The sequence below is a fragment of the Myxine glutinosa genome, chromosome 5 (genome assembly GCF_964187855.1).
Source record: "Myxine glutinosa chromosome 5, kmMyxGlut1.1, whole genome shotgun sequence".
NCBI classification, from domain to species: Eukaryota; Metazoa; Chordata; class Myxini; order Myxiniformes; family Myxinidae; genus Myxine; species Myxine glutinosa.
Genome location: NC_136265.1, coordinates 115,102,924 through 115,125,273, shown reverse-complemented (window position 1 = coordinate 115,125,273; position 22,350 = coordinate 115,102,924). Strand labels below are relative to the sequence as shown.

Sequence of the window (22,350 nt, the reverse complement as noted above, 5' to 3'; positions counted from 1 at the left end):
AAGAGGCATTCCAGGTGTACTCACCCTCACCCCAACCACATGTTTTGTTCAGTTGCATCCAAAATAAAATTGATTAACTATGTGCCTCGGTTGAATTCAGGATAAGCGGAACAACGCATTAGGAGGGGATGAACACCGTTTTTAATTTTTGCATGTGGGTTTTTAGACTAGGGTGGGGAGTTGTATTGTTGCAAGTGGGGTCAGGTCCCACGTTGTTCCCCCTTTCCGGACACAGATTCAGGAAATCCTGAAGAAGGAAGGTGGGGTTAGTGTTACGGAAATGACTCCTAGGGGTTAACATTGCTTAGTATAGTTTAGTTAACTTCTAAGTAAATGTCTTCGAGTGAGCATAAAGTAATAAATTGTGATATTGGACATGCGTCACTTGTGTAATATGTAGGTGATGTCTACTTAACCTGGTGTGCACGTCTAAAAATCACCATCCATTTGCACCTTTGTTTTATGTTCTACCCTTTGTGAATCTGTCTTGTATGGTCCCTAATTGTGGTCCATGACTTTTATGTCCTTTTTAAGCATCGCACAGGCCGCTGGCACCAGTTTAGGTGCAGAGGCCACTTCCGTCCTGCTTGAGAAAGGGGAAGGACCTTGCCCAAGTGACAAGTAACAAGACAGTCCTCCACCCATAAAACAGGTGAGTAGACTGCTCTGATGCAATATCTGGTGTCAGGAGTGGGATTATAATCTAGGTCCAATTAACTTACTCCCAAGACACCAGATGCAGTGAGATTCAAACCAGGGTCCTATACCCACTACTGGCACCAGATGTCATGCCAAAGAGGTCCGTTAACATAGACGCTCTAAGACCATCCGTGATCTCTGATCATCAATTTGGTTTCAGACGAGGTCATTCTACTCTGGACATTCTGCTTCTGCTGTCTCAACAATGGATGGAGGTTCTCAATGCAAAACAGGAAATCAGAGCTGTCTCCCTTGATATATCACGTGCCTTCGATACGGTCTGACACCACGCTCTGCTCACCAAGCTCCCGTCCTATGGTATGCATGGAAATCTCCACGCATGGCTTGCAGACTTCCTCTCTGGTCATAGGCAACGTGTGGCCCGGAATGGGTTTTTCTCATCTCCCCTTCCTGTTCAGGCTGGAGTTCCCCAAGGCAGTGTTCTGGGCCCTTTGCTTTTCTGGTCTTCATCAATGATCTCTCCGACTCTCTGGAAAATCCTCTCTATCTCTTTGTTGATGACTCCACTCTCTGCCGCTCTATTCCTCATCCCTCAGATCTGCAGCCTCCTCACTCTCTGCAGACCTGGACAAAATCACAGACTGGTCAAAGTGGAACATGTCTTTCAATCCTGACAAATCTCACACTTTTACTATGTCTCTCCAAAAAGACCGACTGGACAACCCTCCCATCTACTTTCTCAACAATCCTCTCAAATAAGTTCTGTCACTCAAGCTTTTGGGTCTAACTATCTGCCATGATCTTTCCTGGGAAAACCACATTTCCAAGCTGGCCTCCAAAGCCAGTCACCGACTGGGCATCCTCCATCGTGCGAAGTCCTTCCTTGGCACACCTGAGCTCCTCACCACATACAAGGCTTTTCTCCACAGCTCAATGGAATACTGCTCTCCCCTCTGGGCTGGTGCTCCTACCTCACACCTAGCTCGGCTTCAGGCTGTTGAAACCAAAGATTTCAGGTTCATTGGAATCTCCCGCGATGAAGCTAACTCCGAGGGCCTTTCACTCACTCACCGCAGGCAGGTTTGGTGGTCCCTCTGTCTTCTACCGACTCCTATCCGGCCTTGCCCCCCCCCCCACCCCCCACCACCTCAGGTCTATCTGTGCTCTGTCCCCCAAATATTCCTAGAGGTCGCACAAGCTCTCCCAGCAACCCTCTTCTGGTGAAATTGCTAAAATCAAGACTGTCTGCTCACCTTCACTCTTTCATTCCTCTTTACTCCCACCTCTGGAACAAACTCCCTCACTCTCTTCAATCCCACTCCTACTTTCAGGTTTTTAAAACAGCTGTTGACCACCATCTCTTATCTTCCCCCATCCAAAACCTTGATCTTTTCAACCCCCGTTAATTCACCCCAGATCCACTTTTTTGAAATTCCGACTTCTTTCCTGGAAGTCCTAGCAGTGTCCATGTGTTTTATACTTCTCCCATCCCCCACCCCCCTTCCCATGCCTCCTCCTCCAAGCCCTCTCCCTCCCACAGATCTCCCGATGTCCCTGTCCTCGACTGGTGTACTTGTGTGCTTCGCTCTCTCTCCCCATCTTGTCTCCCCCTCCCTTTATTACATGTTTTATTTGTCCGTTTTTCTTTTGTGATTAATGTATTAGCTCTTACACGAGCCTCGATCTTGTATACAAAAAAAACAACAAAAAAAACTAGGAGGTTTTCCACAACAAACTTACTCCTCAGCTCAAGTTTTACAAAATGCTTTACTCTGACATTTTCCCTGTTAAAAGAGTAATCTAATCTATGTGATTACATAATCCTTGCTATCCCTAATACAATCTAGCTATGGAACCCACCTCCTTCCACGCAGCAATATTAACACATTGTCATCTGCGTGGTATGCACATACGCATGACCTCCCCACCCCACCCCCCAAGCACCAACCACGCCCCCGAGGGTGCGGGTGTTTCTCATGATAACAAATACATGGCAACATCAAAATGAAACTTCCTCACTGGCAATACTTGACAAACCAGGAAGCTGTTCATATGAAAGGCACTGTCAGGTCAAGGAGACAGCGCTGAGTACCTGTGGGACTGGTGGCTCATTTGGTGCTGGCTGGTAGTTCTCCAGCAAGGCACGTAGCTGCAATGAGTTCAGCTTGAAGCAAGTGTTGCTAATAATTGGAACATCCTTCATAATGTACTTGTCCATGGTGAGCAGTGTCGTGGCCTAGCAAGTACAAGAGACATCTTACAAAGGTTACCAGCTTCTCAATTCAAAACACATGCTCCGCCACAGATCGATTGAAGTCCTACCTGGATGAGCCTGCTCAGGTGGCAATCTGCGGCGAGCTCCAAGCCCTGTTTTTCCGCCCACGCCTCGACATGCTCAAGCTGATGCCGCAATCGTTGACCCCAAAAGTGCGAACACAGGCCACGGTTCCCTCCGCGCACCAAACGGTTGAACAACCACATGTTAATGAAATGGAAGAGTTGCGAGAACAGCTGGATTGTAAGCGCCGCATTGACGCGACAACGTCGAAGCAAAGCCATCGCTCCGCTGAGCATGTGCAACACACTGCCTGCTGGGCACACGCGCGCAGGTCTGACACGTGCAGCTCACAAAGCACCGGCCAACACAACAGTTCATCTGTCTGTGTATCGTGGGGTTTTGCTCACCGATTGTGGGGTTTTGTTGCCTGGCATCTTCAGGGAGCACCAAAAAATCAGGCATACATTTAGCAATGTCTGCTTGTAATGTATCCACCAAATGCCTACAATGACAGGAAAAGCAAACTATCACTCAAAATCTCCGATATCACCAAGTACGAGCTCAGGTTAAACATGTGAGCCATATAAATATATATATACATATATATATATAATAAAACAGGAGTGCCCATCTGTCTGTCCTCAAACTACTCCCTCAGTTTTGGGGCTAGCCCCGCGCCAAACCTCCTGTGGAACGTTTTGGGGTCCCAGCGGATGTTCTAAGGTAGGCAGGAGGTTTCAAAAATTCCTCAGTAAAATTACAATTTTGAAATTTACTTGCTACGAACCTGCCCCGAAACCGGAAGTGGACAGATGACGGTAATGAGCTGGTTTGATAATATCCCAATACAATCGTCATTTAAAACACTATTTTGTTAAAGTATCAATTTATGATTGGAATGACGTTTGGAATCGAGTGAATACAATTACGATTTTGAATTCTTAATTGTATTCACTCAACAGTACGGAACGACTTCACATCCGGATTAAAATATTTGTTTATGTCACGAATGTTGGTAAAAGTTTGTTTTTTATATCAATGCTATTTAATTTGTGATTGGAGTTATGCTGTTTGGAATGAAAACAGAGATATTGAGTTCAATTGAATGACGAAATGCCGTGAGGGTTTCTACTTTCTAACCATGACATTCGCGGATCGCCATATGCAGAATCGCCATCGACTGGGTATGGAACCATTCCAACGGGTACGTTTTTCGTGGAAGTCCTTCAAGAACCTGCTGTCATTGCTTGATATTCGACTACAGGTGGCACAGGAAAGTGGAATTTATTGGTTCCATGGTTTCCCATTTGTCGTGTTTTTTTTAACCGAAGTCTTTCACGAACCTGCTGTCAATGTCTGCCGTGCGACTGAAGGTGCCACAGGAATGTGGAATTTATTGGTTGCATGCTTTAGCATTCGCCGTTTCCGCATTATTTGTTTGCCTTCAGCTCCCCACCCGTGCGTAGCATTTGTACCTCGCCAGTATATATATATCTATCTATAATTCCAGTAATCTGTGTGTCTGTGACCGCTGTTTCTCGACAACCACGGGTCCGATCTAATTGAAACTTGCCAGATATATTGCTGGGGACCTGAGGATGTGCCTTTTCAAGGTTTCATATTAATCGGAGAAGTAGTTACCGAGCTATGTCCAAAAAACGATTCAACCAATCAGAGAGCAGCGAGCTATCACGTGTGCCGAACGTGGCGAACAGACTCTGCCTCGGACGGCACATTTGAGAGCGTATTCATTTATTTCACGTTGGCAAACTATGTTGGCGTTAAACTATGTTTTAAAACTAATTAAAACTAATTTGCGATTCATCGTAACTGCGATATGCGACCTTCCGGACAGTCAAATGAGGACGTCACTTCCGGACTTACGGACTCGCAAGCCGTTCGCTTTCCGTTCACGCAAGCCGTTCGCTGGACCAAACCATTTCATGTAAATAGAGGGGGGGGGATATAATTTTAGATATATATATAGTACGGGCATGCCCTAGTATATACTAGCTTGGTGAGGCGAGCGCATCGTTACTGAGGAGCGGGCTTATTTTAGCTGAGGATAATGACTGTACCTGAGTTGCTGTGGTGTCATGATTTACACCAATCATAATACAAACAATTATTTTGCACAAATGTATTTGTTGTGTTTGTGATATTACATTTTTATAGGCAATTTAGGTTGAATGTTTTTTTTTCAAGAAAGAACCCCTCAGCACATACATAGGGGAGGGGTAGGTGCAGACTGGAGGTTGGGACGATTACACCTCACCACCACATAATTCAAAACACTTCACCACCACATAATTCAAAACACCTCACCACCAAGTAATTCAAAACACCTCACCACCAAGTAATTTAAAACACCTCACAGCCATAAAACACATAATAAAAACAGCTCACCACCACGAAATTAAAAACATCTCACCACCACGAAATTGAAAACCTCACAGCTATAAAACAAGTAATAAAACACCTCACAGCCATAAAACACGTAATAAAAACACCTCACAGCCATAAAACACGTAATAAAAACACCTCACAACCATAAAACGTTATAAAAACACCTCACATCCATAAAACAGTTAATAAAAACACCTCACAGCCACGAAATTAAAAACACCTCACCACCACGTCATTTAAAAACACCTCACCACCAAGTAATTCAAAACACCTCACCACGACGTAATTCAAAACACCTCACCACCACGTCATTTAAAAACACCCCACCACCACATAATTCAAAACACCTCACCACCACGTCATTTAAAAACACCTCACCACCACATAATTCAAAACACCTCACCACCACATAATTAAAAACACGTCACCACCACGTAATTATAAATACCTCACCACCACGTAATTCAAAACACCTCACCACCATGTGATTTAAAACACCTCACCACCATGTGATTTAAAAACACCTCACCACCATGTCATTTAAAAACACCTCACCACCATGTCATTTAAAAACACCTCACCACTACATAATTCAAAACACCTCACCACCATGTGATTTAAAACACCTCACCGCCATGTGATTTAAAAACACCTCACCACCATGTCATTTAAAAACACCTCACCACCACGTCATTTAAAAACACCTCACCACCATGTCATTTAAAAACACCTCACCACTACATAATTCAAAATACCTCACCACCGCGTAATTCAAAACCACCACAACGTTATTAAAAACACTTCACAACCACGGAAACAAAAGTTTGAGGGAGTCGTTAAGTGACAACACAGACACTGCCCAGATGTGTAGATATATAGATAAATGACTGTACCCGAGTTGCCGTTTTGTCATGGTTTAAACCAATCATAATTCAAACAATTATTTTGCACAAATGTATTTGTAATATACGTGATATCACATTTTATAAACAATTGAGGTTGGAAAAAAAAACTCCCCAAAAACTTCCAAAAAAAAAAAAAAAGTGGAAATTTTTCAAAAAAAAATATTCCCTTAGGACATACCGACAGGAGAGATATGTGCATACCAGAAGTTTGGTACGATTTCACAACAGTTTGAGAAAGTAGTTCAGTGACAAGACAACACAACACAGGACAACACAGGACATACGCTGCACAGATATATAATATCTATCTATAATTCCAGTAATCTCTGTGTGTGTGTGTGTCTGTGTGTGTGTGTGTGTGTGTCTGTGTGTGTGTGTGTGTGTTTGTCTGTGACCGCTGTTTCTCGACAACTACTGGTCCGATATACTTGAAACTTGCCAGGTATATTGCTGGGGACCCGAGGATGTGCCTTTTCAAGATTTGAAATTAATCGGAGAAGTAGTTACCGAGCTATGGCGATTTAGCCGTTCGCCGTTCGCTTTGGCTTTGCGAATGGACCAAACCATTTCATGTAAATAGAGGGGGGGGGGGGGGGGGGGGGGTTCTGTGGTCGTTGCGAATGGACCAAACCATTTCATGTAAATAGAGGGGGGGGGTTCTGTGGTCGTTACTGCCACGTGGTTTCAAAGTTTTTTTTTGTTGTTGTTGTTTGCACGCATGCTTTTTTGCACGCACGTACGGGCACCCACGTACGGGCACGTCCTAGTCTATCTATAATTCCAGTAATCTCTGTGTGTCTGTGTGTTTGTCTGTGACCGCTGTTTCTCGACAACCACGGGTCCGATATACTTGAAACTTGCCAGGTATATTGCTGGGGACCTGAGGATGTGCCTTTTCAAGGTTTCATATTAATCGGAGAAGTAGTTACCGAGCTATGGCGATTTATTTACCAAACTCCGCAAGCCGTTCGCTTTGGCTTTGCGAATGGACCAAACCATTTCATGTAAATAGAGGGGGGGGGGGGGGATTGTCACCGTACTCGCAAGCCGTTCGCTTTGGCTTTGCGAATGGACCAAACCATTTCATGTAAATAGAGGGGGGGGATATAATTTTAGATATATATATAGTACGGGCACGCCCTAGTATAGATAATACAGGGCAGGGTGTGTCAGTGTGAGTGTGTGTGAGTGTGTGTGTGTCAGTGTGTGTGTGTCAGTGTGTGTGTGCATGTGTCACTGTCAGTGTGTGTCAGTGTGTGTGTCCGTGTGTGTGTGTCAGTGTGTGTGTGTCAGTGTGTGTGTGTCAGTGTGTGTGTGTCAGTGTGTGTGTGTCAGTGTGTGTGTGTCAGTGTGTGTGTGTGTCAGTGTGTGTCAGTGTGTGTGTGTGTGTGTGTGTGTGTCAGAATGTGTGTGTGTGTCAGTGTGTGTGTGTCAATGTGTGTGTGTGTCAGTGTGTGTGTATCAGTGTGTGTGTGTGTGTGTGTGTCAGTGTGTGTGTGTGTCAGTGTGTGTGTGTGTGTCAGTGTGTGTGTGTCAGTGTGTGTGTGTGTGTCACTGTGTGTGTGTGTCACTGTGTGTGTGTGTCACTGTGTGTGTCAGTGTGTGTGTCAGTGTATGTGTGTCAGTGTGTGTGTGTCAGTGTGTGTGTGTCTGTGTGTGTGTGTGTGTCAGTGTGTGGGGGTGTGTGTGTGTGTGTCAGTGTGTGTGTGTGTGTGCGTCAGTGTGTGTGTGCGTCAGTGTGTGTGTGTGTGTGTGCGCCAGTGTGCGTGTGTGTGCGTCAGCATGTGTGTGCGTCAGCATGTGTGCGCATCAGCGTGTGTGTGCGTCAGTGTGTGTGTGCATCAGTCAGTGTGTGTGCGTCAGTGTGTGTGTGTGTGTGTGCGTCTGTGTGTGTGTGTGTGTGTGTGTGTGTGCGCGCGTCAGTGTGTGTGCGTCAGTGTGCGTGTGCGTGTGTCAGTGTGTGTGTGCGTCGTCAGTGTGTGTGCGTGTCAGTGTGTGTGCGTGTCAGTGTGTGTGCGTGTCAGTGTGTGTGTGTGTGTGCCAGTGTGTGTGTGTGCCAGTGTGTGTGTGTGCCAGTGTATGTGTGTGCCAGTGTATGTGTGTGCCAGTGTATGTGTGTCAGTGTGTGTGTCAGTGTGTGTGTGTCAGTGTGTGTGTGTCAGTGTGTGTGTGTCAGTGTGTGTGTGTCAGTGTGTGTGTGTCAGTGTATGTGTCATTGTGTGTGCGTCATTGTGTGTGCGTCAGCGTGTGTGTGCGTCAGCGTGTGTGTGCGTCAGCGTGTGTGTGCGTCAGCGTGTGTGTGCGTCAGTGTGTGCGCGTGTCAGTGCGTGCGCGTGCCAGTGTGTGCGCGTGCCAGTGTGTGCACGTGCCAGTGTGTGCGCGTGCCAGTGTGTGCGTGTGCCAGTGTGTGCGTATGCCAGTGTATGCGTGTGTCCGTGTGTGCGCGTGTCAGTGTGTGCGTGTGTCAGTGTGTGTGTGTCAGTGAGTGTGTGTGTGTGTGTGTGTGTGTTGGTGTATGTGGGTGTGTGTGTTGGTGTATGTGGGTGTGTGTGTTGGTGTATGTGTCAGTGTGTGTCTCCTCAATAACTCCAAAACTATTAAACCTAGTGGCACTAAACAATGCATGCATTCGCAAAACTGGGTGTGTGACCGTGTTTAAACCCCTTTTTAAATATGATCAACGGGATGCTCAAAACAAAAACCAAAATAAGCCTTACCAAAATGGTGGTGTGGAATCTTTGTCAGCCCTCTGAGACACCGCTGGGTTCTTAAGCCGCCATTTTGTTTCGGCCTATTGAAACGGGTCGTGGCTTGGAAACACTGTCTACTCTCACAAACTAATTAAAGCATATAATTGAAGTCTGGATTTAGATTTGAGGACCCGATCGCATACACTTAATAAGTATCAAAATCTGGAGTGAAATCTGTGAAAATTTTAACAACATTAGCGATTCTTATAACTAAGTGCATTTACATCAGGAAGGCTGTGTTTCTCCCTCCACATTGTAGTCTTAATTCACACCTTTGCAGGATAAGGTGTTTTTCCAAGTGGCAAAATGATTAATCTTTATTCCAATTTGTCGTAATTTCATTATTACTCCTGCCGGGGAGTAATGCATTCGATCGTGTCCGTCCGTGCGTGTGTGCGTGTGTTTGTGAACAAGATGTCTGGAAAAGTTCTGAACGGATTTGGATGAAAGTTGGTGGGATGATTGCCCTTGGGATAAGGAAGAATTGATTAGTTTTTGGTGAAGCTCAGGATATTATTCCGGATCCAGGAATTTTTTGAAGGATTTTTTTTACCATTGGAAGATAGGGCTCAGCAGCGGCCACCCACGGCGGGAGTATGCACTCTACTGAGTGGCGTTCTAGTTCTGATTGTAAACAAACAGAATATTGAGAAATAGCGTGAACAAGGCATTAGCACTTATTCTTCTTCAAAGCATGACAGAGAAACTTAGCTTCTCATGAGATTGCCAAAACAATACCATAATTAATGTAAATTTTGTTATTTCCTCCGCCACCAAAGGTGGAAGGAGGTTATGGTTTCACCCCTGTCTGGGTTTGTGAACAAGATATCGCAAAAAGTTGTGGACAGATTTGGATGAAATTAGGCAGAGATGTAGCGTATGTGATAAGGACGAAATCATTAGATTTTGGTGAAGATCAGGATTCGGATCCAGCTGATATAATTTTTAAGTGATTCTTCACCATTGGGAGATAGGGCCAAAAACGATACACAGCAGGATATCTCAAAAAGTTATGGACGAGTTCTGACAATACTCGGTGCATAAATTGCGTAGGTGACAAGAACATTCTGATTAGATTTTGGTTCAGGTCTGGATCCAGATACGACCTATCAGTGGGATACAAAATGTAAACTGTTCACCTTGCGGAGGTACGCTCTCTACTGAGTGCTGTTCTAGTTACCCATGTTTTTGGCAACATACACCGCCAAGATCTTCTTCAAACTCAACAACAAACTTTTTATTCTAACTCTGAAAACGTTACGGAGAAAGTCTGCTTATGATCATTCTTCTTCTTCAAACTCAGAAAGCATTACGAAGAAACTCAGCTCTAGATTTACCTAAGGCTCCTCCACTACTTCGTTCACCGCTATTATGTCTGGGTGCATGGCGTATATAGAGCCTCACGGCTCTGAAAATGCCATGGAACTTAAGACGAAGAACATCCCTCCTTCTCCATATTCAGCAACAAAAATATATTCTCCACATATGAGGTGCATTTTCAGACTGGAGGTGGGGAGATGGGGGAGGGGGGGGGAGGGAACTGGGAAAATATATAAAAAATGTTTTTTTTGTTTTTTTTAAACAATAAAAAAGGGAAATAATAACTGAAAACAAAGGAATTTATTATGATTCCAGTGTCGACACTAGGTACAGTACACGCTACGTCTTAGTTACCACCTGCACAGTATATGTGATTTACAAGTACCTGCTCACCTGCTTGTGTATGCTCACCCTCCCTCACCTCAAATGGCACCACAGCCGACTCAGTTTGTGAGAAGGCCGAATGCCTAAATTTTGTGTTTGCTTTTTCTTTTTCTTTTTTTGTATACAAGATCGAGCCTCATGCAAGAGCTAACATTGATCACAAAAAGACAAACTGACACATAAAACATTAAAATATGACAAAGGGAGAGGGAGACAAGATGAAGAGCAAGGACATCGGGAGATCTGTGGGAGTGAGAGGGCTTGGGGGAGGCGGCATGGGAAGGGGGGTTGGGGGGGGGAAGAGTTAAAATAAACACATGGACACTGCTAGGACTTCCAGGAAAGAAGTCGGAATTTCAAAAACGTGGACCCGGGGTGAATTAACGGGGGTAGAAATGATCAAGGTTTTGGATGGGGGAAGATAAGAGATGGTGGTCAACAGCTGTTTTAAAGACCTGGAGGGAGGAGTGGGATTGAAGAGAGTGAGGGAGTTTGTTCCAGAGGCGGGAGAAAAGAGGAATGAAAGAGTGAAGGTGAGCAGAGAGTCTTGATTTGGCAGTTTAACTAGAAGAGGGTTGCAGGCAGATCTTGTGCGACCTGTACGAATATTTGGGGGACAGAGCACAGATAGAGCTGGGGGAGCGAGTCTGTAGAAGCGAGAGAGGAGTCTGTAGAAGACAGAAAGACCACCAACCTGCCTGCAGTGAGTGAGTGAAAGGCCCTCAGAGTTAGCTTCATCGCGGGAGATTCCAATGATTCTGAAAGCTTTGGTTTCTACAGCGTGAAGCCGAGCTAGGTGTGAGGCAGGAGCACCGGCCCAGAGGGGAGAGCAGTATTCCATGGAGCTGCGGATGAAAGCCTTGTATGTGGTGAGGAGCTCAGGTGTGCCAAGAAAGGACTTCACACGACGGAGGATGTCCAGTCGGCGACTGGCTTTGGAGGCCAGCTTGGAAATGTGGTTTTCCCAGGAAAGATCATGGCAGATAGTGACCCAAAATCTGCACCCAAATGCACCAAATCGCACCCAAATGCTTCAACATAGTGTCCCTACCACCTTTCTTTCTCTGTACCCACCCTTCCCAGTCGCACCCAAATGCTCCTGAATTTTGTGTATTTTGCACCTGAGAAGATGGAAACGTTTCTGCCAACCGTCATCTCTGACTCTGCAACTGAACCAGAATGGCTTCAGCTCACATGTCCTAAAAACCGTTTTGCTGCTTTTGCACTTCCTTTCTCAGCCCTTTTTTATCCTGTCATTTTCCATCTGCTTGGAAATCTCCCCCCCCCCTCCCCCCCTTCCCATGCCTCCTCCCCCCAAGCCCTCTCCCTCCCACACATCTCCCTGCCCTCAAATGTTATGTTTGTGTGCTTCCCCTTCTCTCCCCATCTTGTCTTCCGCTCCCGCTTTGTATATATCTTGTTTGTCTGGTTGATTTGTTTGTGAAATAAATGTTACCGATTCAGTATAAAAAAAATAAATAATAATCTGCCGACATCACAGCATTACATAAAAAGTTGCAAAAATGGATCCATGCTGCTTCGACTCTCCCAACAATTGAGTGAGGCCCTCAATATCAGACATGAGATCAGGGCCATCTCTCTGGACATATCTCGAGCTTTCAATACAGTGTCACATCATGCCTTGCTCTCCAAACTCTGCCTATGGAATCCAAGGCCAACTCCACTCTTGGATTGCTGACTTCCTCCGTTCTTGTTGCCAATGTGTGGCTCTCAATGGAACCCTTTATTCTCCTCTCCCTGTCAATGCTGAAGTACACCAAGGCAGTGTTCTAGGTACCCCCATCGTATTCATAATATTCATCAATGATCTCGCTGATGGCTCTCTGTAAAACCCTTTATGGCTTTTGCTGATGACTTCACTCTCTGCCGTGACATCTGTCATCTTTCCAACAGACAGGCAAACACAGACAGCAACCTCTTCCCTCTCCTCAGACCTTGACAAAAATCACAAACTGGTCAAACACTTGGAATATGCCTTTCAATCCTCAGAAATCACACTCACTTTGTCTCTCCGAAAGGACCATACAGCAAACCCTCCCATCTACTTTCTCAAAAACCCTTTCAAATAAGTTCAGTTATTCAAACTCCTGGGTGCCATTCTCAGCCATGATCTGTCTTGGGCAAACCACATTTCAAATTTGGCCTCCAAAGCCAGATGCTGAATGAGTATCCTCCATCGTCCACAGTCCTTCTTTGGCACACCTGAGCTCCTATCCACCTTTGTATGTATGTATGTATGTATATACACACACTTCTTTCTTTAGAAGAAAAGTATATACACACACGCACACAATATATATACATATATATATATTACATACATATATATATATATATATATATATATATATATATATATATATATATATATATATATATATATATATATATATTATATATATATATATATATATATATATACATATATATATATATATATATATATATATATATATATATATGTATATATACATATATACATATATACATATATACATATATACATATATATATTGTTGCGGTTTTGCGAATAGAGGATAAACCCCCCTCGTAGGTAGTTGCACCACAACATGTAGCCTCGCTTTCGTTTAGTTATTTCTTATTAAATGTAAGCATAGTCTCCTTTCCGGTGTTAGTATGCGTTGAGCAGGCCAGTAAGTGTAGGCCTTGATTGGGCTAGAATGCCACGTGATAGGCCTGGAACAAGTCTGGAAGGCCCAAGGGAGGCACTGCAGGGGAGTGGCCGGTAAGCGGAGAGCAGCCAATCGGAGCTCAAGGGGAGTGGCTAACAACAGCAGCCAGAGGAGGGGCTTGGAACATTCGGGTAAGACTCTGGGCGGGGCTATAAGACCCTGTCCCAGGCCCCCCGCAGCAGTCACCCAGAGAGAGCTGAGTCAGAGCTGAGTCAGAGCAGTGACCCCGCGTGAGTGAAGTCAGTCGGTTGCTTGTTATAGCTCTCTCTCTGGGCACGAACTCTCCCTGTGCCCTGCGCTCTGCGGCTGTTAATTGCGCTTGCGAAGACGATCCATCCCGGGGCCACAGACGCCAACGAGCTCCCTGCACACGTGCCGCGAACATCCGATGACACGCCGAACGAGCTGACCGGGGCGAACGGCGCCAAGGACGCGTTTGGAGTGCGTACCTTTCCTTCCTTCTTTTCCCTGCGTGAGTGAGTGGGCCTTGTCCGGGACTAAGTAAGATTGACTAAGTATCTGCTATGTCTCTTCTCTTTACCCTGATCACTGTATAATTGTAAATAAACCTGTGTTCTTCCTTCCATTTGACCGTGCATGTCATTTCACACCTTTGGCCTAGCATCACACGAATAAAACCGCTCAAATCCGGTTCAATAAGAATTAACGGCACGAGTCACATGACACGCAAACCGCTCGGCGTATCCGACTAGCGTGGCTTGTGCGAGGTCCAGCACCCGTCTTCATGGCAGCGTGTGTACCGAAGGTACGTGGGGATTCGACCCGATACCCTTCCGCACGCTCGCGACGGGGGTGGCGGCTGGAATTGCTCTGCAATCCGCCCGAGTATAAAGTGGGTCGCGGCCTCGTGGACTCGAAGACCTGAGGGGGAAAAGGGTTTAATCCCCCCTCTGTACGTCGACGGGCTTGAGAGATCCGCAACAATATATATTGTCGCGCGGACCCTTAGGTTAATACCAGGGCTCGCGGATGGACCAAAAACGGCTTTACTTGGAGGCGACGACCGAACACGGATTTAACTATGAAACGCGGGAGAAAGAAGAAGTGAAGAGGAAGAAGCGGCGGAAGCGCGTACCTGTGGAAGGCGAACGAACTCAGACGGACACGGGTTTAACAAGGAATGAAAAATAATGCAAGGGTTTATTCAAATAAAAGGTAGGGACAGGTAAACGCGCCGATAAATCTAATTCCTAATTTGGGATCCCACACACCAGACTTCAGAAACGAACAAGGGATGAATTCCGAAAATAGAAACGTCCGTTATGTTCGGGGAAATGTGGAATGGTCTTATCTGTCTTGTCGTCTTGGTCCGTCGACGTCCCATGCGGCCCTCTCCGTCCGCCTCCGAGCACCACCAGGCCTCGCTCCAAGCACCACAAGGCCTCGCTCCAAGCACCACATGTCCAACGCAGGCTAGCAGCTCCACACGAGGTCGATCTCCACACACGATCGGTCTGCCAAGTCCCAGTCAGCTCTCCCAAGAGTTGGACGTGCCAGAGAGACAAAGGAATGTGCAAGAAGCAAGCGAACTCCACTCAACTCAAGAGAACTCCAGAAGCAAGCCAGCAAACTTGGGCTAGGACTGCGCATAGAGTTTGGCGCGCCCCAATATAACCTTGTCGCGGTGACGTCAGCCTTGGCGCGCCACCCAATCAGTGCCCAACACACCGACTCGTTCGCTGGAGGTTCGTGCCTACCGCGCCAACCCATCACTCGTTCCCTGTAGCGTGGTCATAGCGCATAGCGTGTAGCGTGGTCATAACATGTAGCTACCCGAGGCCTAGCGGAGGTGCAGCTGGCTGCGGTCCATGCGGCGGTACCCTGGACTGGCTTCCTGTCCGTTTTCTTCCAAAGTCTTGTCAGGGAAGGGAATTTAATTAATGCGTGCACTCAAGGGCCTAACTAAGTGTCTACAGGTGTGCATTGCCATAAAGGACAAAGGTTTGATGACCAGGTGTGACACACAGGGGCGTTATTCTTAATCCCTATCTATCTAACACTCGAACATCCTGGTATGTTCACAAGCAGACATCTTAACCCGACAAACCAGACTAACAGAAATTACAAGAAGATTCCCTATTGCGACAGTCGGATACCTACCTACACGGATCTATCTGGCTCTAGATATTGTTTTACCCCCAGACATAACAATATATATATATATATATACAGTATATATATATATATATATATATATATATATAATTATATATATATATACATATATATATATATATATATATATATATATATATATATATATATATATATATATATATATATATATATATATATATATATATATATACACATACATATACATATACATATATTTTATGTTGAAGGCTCCAGGCACAGAATATATAGTCCGAATCGAGGCCAGGCCTTAAATAAAAGAAGAAAAGTGTATGATGTTTGTTTGTAAGAAAGAGATTGAAGCTAGCCCGGTAGCTCTAGTTTGAGTGAGACAGGAAAGTAAGACCAGCAATCCCAACACGGAGAGTGTAAGATGGTTCCGGGCACCACTTTAACGCTCCTGAGTCCGAACTGTAGGACTACCCTGGGCGGTTGCTGTCTATAACCTACTACCTAAACCTACAAGGCTTTCATCCACTGCAGCTTGATAGAGTACTGCTCTACCCCTCTGGGATGGCTCCCCTGCCTCATCTTGCTAAGCTTGATGCCATGGAAACCAAGGCTTTCAAGATCATTGGAATTTCTCGTGATGAAGCTGAGTCTATGAGCCTCTCAACAGGTTGCGTGTCTCTGTCTTCTTCCGCCTCAATTTTGGTCTTGCATCCTCCACCCTCTCCATGCTCTGTCCCTCCTGTCGCCCCCCCCGCCCCCCCCCCCCCCCAAGGTATCTGCAGGACACACACTGTCCACCAGCAACCCCTCCTAATTAAGCTGCCTAAATCCAGAACCATTTCTCACCTCCACTCATTTAATCCTATCTCTTCCCATCTATGGAACTGCCTTCCACACTCTTCAATCTCAATCTTCTCTCCAAGGCAGCTGTTCATCACCATGTCAAGTCATCCCCTATCCAAAGCCATGATCTTTTTACACTCGTTAAACTACTCCCCACCCCTCCCAAAATCTTGCTTATGTATCCATCTTGTCCACCTTTTACGTTCTCCCCTAACCCTCATCATGACCTGCATCCGTCTCAGTTTACCTTCTCCCTCCACCCTGCTAGTGGCGTTTCCCCTTTCTCCTGCTGTTCCCTTTGTTATGTTGTGACCTGGTCTGTTATATGTCCAAGCCTTCCATGAGCCTAGACAATTTATTGGAAAAAAATATATATATATATACGAGTATTCAAAAAGTATCCGACCTTTATTTTTCGTGCGTAAAAAAAAAGAAGCTAGGGAGGCGTTGATTGGTGTACGTATGTAGGCGATCCTAATATGCACGCGTGAATTTTTTCCCACCTGCAGAAGCTGTCATTCGACGGCAGACCGCCGATGAGTGAGGACATGTAAGTGAGCGCCGTCGGATTTTCGTTTTTGACAAAATGACGGAAAAACTTGAACGCTACTGCATCAAATTTTGTGTAAAGCTTGGCGATTCCCAAGTAGAAACGATCCGCAAGATTCAACACCATTCATTCCATTATGAAGGAGGATTTGGGCTTCAGGAGAATCTCAGCGAAGTTCGTACCAAAGCTGCTAACGATTGAGCAGAAGCAACTCCATTTGGAGATCGCACAGGACATGCTGGAGACTGTGAACAGCGATCCCAGCTTCCTCAACACAGTGATCACTGGCGATGAGTCCTGGGTTTATGGGTACGACCCAGAAACCAAGTTGCAGTTTTGATGCAAGTTTGATGAAACACAAAATTTGATGCAGTAGCGTTGTTCAAGTTTTTCCGTCATTTTGTCAAAAACGAAAATCCGACGGCGCTCACTTACATGTCCTCACTCATCGGCGGTCTGCTGTCGAATGACAGCTTCTGCAGGTGGGAAAAAAATTCACGTGTGCGCATTAGGATCGCCTACATACATGCACCAATCAACGCCTCCCTAGCTTCTTTTTTTTTACGCACGAAAAATAAAGGTCGGATACTTTTTGAACACACTACGTATATATAATAATAATGTCCACATCCAGGTTCAGACTGATAAACCATTTTGGTCAAGCTTTAATAGTAAATCCCTGGGGGAGGTTCAAATTGGTAACCGTCTATTATATTATCTTAAAGATTATCAAGGCGGAATTAACAATTCCAACCGAGGCCTGGCAAATTATTTCTATTTGTGCAATTGTCCAGGAGTTTCAAGGACTTTAACAAGTTTTCCAGGACTTTCCAGACTTTTTCCAAGACTGGAACATGAATTTTTATTTTTCCAGTAATTCCAAGGAGTTTCAAGGACTGTGCGAACCCTGTGATTGGAAGTAATCTAATCGGTCAGTCTATAGTTAAGAGGATGTGTTTTTGCAACTTTTTACATATGTAATGCAGCGATGTTGGCTGATTTCCAAACAGATGGAAGATGACTTAGGGTGAATGACACGGTGAAAAGGGCAGACAGAGGATGTGCAAGAGCAGATTTTTAGGACACGTAAGCCGATGCTGTCCTGTCCAGTTGCAGAGTCAGTCGAGAGTGGCCAGAAACTTTTCCACTTTCTTTGGTGCAAAAGAAACAGCGTCCAGGAACAGTTGGTGCAAAAGATTTTTAAAAAGGTGCAAAAAGTCTCAGGTACAAAATATACCACCCTGAGTTCCTCCGCTGACAATGGAAGCACAGCTGCTGCTTGTATGCGCCTAGTGGTGAGTTTTTGAAATCCTCGCTACTTCATTTATACTATCTTCACGCATTCAACCCCCCCCACACCCCCCCGCTTCCCACGCCTCCTCCCCCCAAGTCCTCTCCCTCCCACACATCTCCCTGCTCTCAAATGTTATGTTTGTATGTTTGTGTGCTTCCCCTTCTCTCCCCATCTTGTCTTCCGCTCCCTCTTTTTATATATTTTCTTTGTCTGTTTGATTTGTTTGTGAAATAAATGTTAGCTCTTTCACGAGCCTCGACTCAGTATACAAAAAACAAAACAAAACAAAAAAAAAAAACGATCTTGAACTGCCGAAAAACGATTACAATTGAGAAACTTTAAAATCCGTAACAAAAACTTCAAGTCCTGTTGCGCCAGTCATTACAAAACATGTAAAGATCAGAGAGTAAACAAAAGGGGGAAGTATGACCAGTTCACCATTAGATTGTGGTGGAGACCACCCTGAGAACCTCAAACACCATCAAAGTCGTACCTCATGGAACAAATCGAGATCCTCTCACCTGAAAGCTACTTGAACAGTGTTAGCGAGAGCATCCTGCGAATCTGGGGTCAGCGGTCCAAGATTTCGATCTTGTCTCATGAAGTTTAACAGTTCAGAAGCGTTGGCCATCCAGAAGGCCAGCGAGCCGGCTGTGCTGTTTGTCTCCTGCACAAAAGATGAGAGATGCGTGAGGAGCAGGAAAAACGTTCAAACACTGCACAAAAACTATCAAAGCAATGTAATAACACAATTATTGTGAGAATATTAAAACACAAGATAGAAACGTTCAAAGAGTGCAGTTTCCAGTATTCATTGAGGTCCTGCTGAACGATTAGCTCATCGATGGATAACCTTATAAGGTGGACTTTCCAAAACAGAAGATTAATGCACAACAACCAGAAATGAATTTATGGTACACACAGCCAAATGTAATATTGTCTGCAAGAGTGGGGAAGGGGTAGGTGGGGAGTGGGTAGGAGGGGAGCGAGTAGGAAAGGAGGAGGGGATGGGATAGAAAAGGAGGGGTGTTGGGATAGGAAAGGCGGGGTGTTTTGGGATTGGAAAGGAGGGGTTTATGGATAAGAAAGGAGGGGTTAGGGATAGGAAAGGCGGGGTGGGGTGGGTGGGTGGTCGGGATTGGAAAGGAGGGGTGGGGTGGGTGGGTGGTCGGGATTGGAAAGGAGGGGTGGGATAGGAAAGGAGGGATGGGGTGGGTGGGTGGGAATGATAGGAAAGGTGGAGTTTAGGGATTGGAAAGGAGGGGCGGGGTGGGTGGGTGGGAGGGGTGGGGTGGGTAGGTGGGAGTGATAGGAAAGGAGGGGTGGGAGTGATAGGAAAGGAGGGGTGTTTGGGATCGGAAAGGAGGGGTGGGGTGCATAGTGCTCGGAATGGTGTGGCGGAGGGTGGAAGGGGGGCGGGGGGAGAGAGAGAGAGAGAGAGAGAGAAGAGGGCAGCATCATGTGGAAAATAAAACATACACTGTTCAAGACAGCATTATGGCAAGACATTGGCCAATACAGCAGCTAAACATAAGCCAATAGCAGGTGGTGGAAGACAGGAAACAAGTTTGGCTTTCAGTGAAGAAGGCAAAAGGATGGAAGAGGCGCCTTGCAAGAGATTGTGCCAGGCAGGCATTACATCATGCGCCAGGAAGCAGCCAGCATGGGTTAATTGGGCTCCATATGGTGAACTCGCAGCCACGGACGTACATTTAAAATGCGCACATATATACACGCATACATACGTCATACCTTTTCCAGCCTCATCGCCTCCTACAACACGAAGTAAAAAGGAATGTGAGGAAATACAAACTGTGCCAGCTTGGTTGGAAAACAAAAAGAAAAATATTTATGCTGCAGTAGTAGAATTCCACTCCCCCTCACTCCCTCTCCACATGTTCCGTATCTCTCCATCCCTCTACCTGTCTGTCCCTCTATCGCATGCATACACACTCTTCCCCTTGGTCAAATCAACCCCTCCGACCACGTGCATATGTAATAAATACTATATGGCCCCAAAAAGGTCTCATGTTGTACCCAGTCATAAGAACACACCAGGTACTCACCTGCACCACTGTCTCCATCGTGGCTGCCATGCGGCTTACAAGCATTCCGGTCCGCCTCGCACGCTCCGCCCTGCCGGGTTCGGGTTGCACCGGTCCGGCGAGCACCCAGCGACTCGCCAGATACAGCGAATACGTGGGGGACAGCTTGAAGTGAACTGTGGAGCTGTTCGTGTAGTGAATAATACTGGCAAGAATCGCTTCCTCCACTGCACGGCACAAAGACAAGTTGCAGCCAAACATCGGTGATCATGCTTCATCCACAATACACAAGGACTGCACACTATGAAGGGCCATTGGGGTGGAGAGGGTGGGTTCACCATAGTCACATGCATGGCCATTTTGTTTCACCACACCTGCTCGGAATAAGTGGCAGCGGAGCACCTTCAGGACAATGGTAGCTCCAGTACCATCAGGGAAACTCTCTATCATTACCTCCACCACCAAAGGTGGGCGGAGGTCATGCTTTCACCCCTTTCTGTTTGTCTGTCTGTGAGCAGGATGCTGGTGTGCGCCCCTGTTTAGAATAGGTACACCGTATCCCTGCGTGTCGTAAGAGGAGACTAAAGGGTTGGCGTTAGGAAGGGCATGCGGCCATAAAAACATTGCCTCAAAAAGGGAAACATGACGATTGTCATGGGCCCACAAGGCTAACTCCTGTTCTAGCAGGGAAAATGGCCTTAAAAAGAGAATCTGTCTGTGAGCAGGATGTCTCAAAAGTTTTTGACTTCATAATAATAATTATTATTACGACGATGATACTACTCTATTAAGAAACCCGAGCTAATTTATCCGAAGCAGCCTGAAACTCAGGCATGAGGCCTTAGGCCTATATGTACTGCGTCTTTGTAACGCCCATGTTTTCAATATTTGATGGTCATTTTAACAATCGGTTTGTTTGTTTCACACGGAATGAAAAAGGTAACGGTAGAGCATGGCGTTTGTGATATATGACAGGTTCGACGATACGTTCGGCCTGAACGGCATATAAATCAAAATGGCGGTGTGTGGAGTCAGCCGTCGTACGCTGTAATGACATCACAGACGTAATCACATCACATCACCCGTCATGTGACCAGTTCCTTAGCTGATTGATGTACGTTTGTGAGGGACATACATACATACAAGACAAGACAAACACTGTTCTCGACGGCCCTGTCCTATGGGCTAAGCTATTGAAAAAAAAAATTTTTTTAACAAAATGAAAGTAAATTCTCAATATATCAGATGTTGCCTTCGATACACCTCAATAAATATGTACATACACTTTAGGTAGTGTCTAAACACGTACATGAACCTCAAACATGGATCGTGGATCAAGATCGGTTCACTTTTCATACCAAACGACCCGTGGTGCGTTTACACTATATCGTGAGAAACTCCATCTTGTGGAAAAGGTTTTCTCAAAGAGCCAATTTCACAATGATATGCAAATGCAATTCACATGCGTCGTGATATAGAGTTCTTAGCCAGCACACACGATGTGAAAAGAGGGGTTAATCAATTGGTTCACTTTGTCTGTCTACAAACATCAGTTTATGATCGAGGAACCACTTAATTTCAACTGAATCGTATACCTGTATTTTGAACAGAATCTGAACATTAATCGGAAAACCTACAGTTTATCGGTGCTTAGACTCTAAATTCATCCCGATCGCGCATGCACCGAGGAGAGCGAGATAATATATTTTCTCTGTCTGCCTGGCATTCAAATAAAATTGAAAATAATTCCAAACAGGAAGCTTACTGTTTTTAAGGATGTCCTAAAAAACACAAACAACAGGCACGATGAACAAAAGTAACGTGTTCGATAAGGTGGTGTATAAGACACTGAATCAACGGCAGCAAACTTCCAAAAAAAAAGGTTTTCCTAAAACGTTTGAAATCTTTATTTTATTGAAGTTGAATTAAAAACTTGAACGCTCTGGATAACCCGTTTAGCAGTACTTGGGCAAAATATACGGCATTTTACATCATCACGCACAATCCATTTGCCATCCGCAGACTGGTGTTGGCTTAGCGGCTAGGGTGCCGGCTTGTGATCCTAGGATCCTGTGTTTGAATCCCGATCGAT

The 22,350-nt window shown here is 45.4% G+C and overlaps 1 protein-coding gene across 20 annotated transcripts in view; it reads right to left on the bottom strand.

Annotated features, from left to right (window-relative positions):
* The window catches only part of AFDN (afadin, adherens junction formation factor), a 101,739-nt gene that overhangs the window by 23,572 nt on the left and 55,817 nt on the right, over positions 1–22,350 (bottom strand). For 14 of the 20 annotated variants that reach the window (XR_013623540.1, XR_010984462.2, XR_013623541.1 and 11 more), the window contains 6 exons: positions 20,280–20,485; positions 19,966–19,986; positions 18,735–18,880; positions 3,346–3,440; positions 2,983–3,251; positions 2,753–2,896 (listed from right to left, as the gene is read on the bottom strand). Coding sequence is in view for 16 of the 20 variants with exons in the window: in XM_068116500.2 (XP_067972601.2) it covers positions 2,753–2,896; positions 2,983–3,251; positions 3,346–3,440; positions 18,735–18,880; positions 19,966–19,986; positions 20,280–20,485 (881 nt within the window). In the remaining 4 variants the exon portion in view is untranslated. The remainder of the gene's footprint in view (positions 1–2,752; positions 2,897–2,982; positions 3,252–3,345; positions 3,441–18,734; positions 18,881–19,965; positions 19,987–20,279; positions 20,486–22,350) is intronic. The other 6 variants (XM_068116501.2, XM_078778572.1, XM_078778576.1 and 3 more) reach the window with 3 other exon arrangements.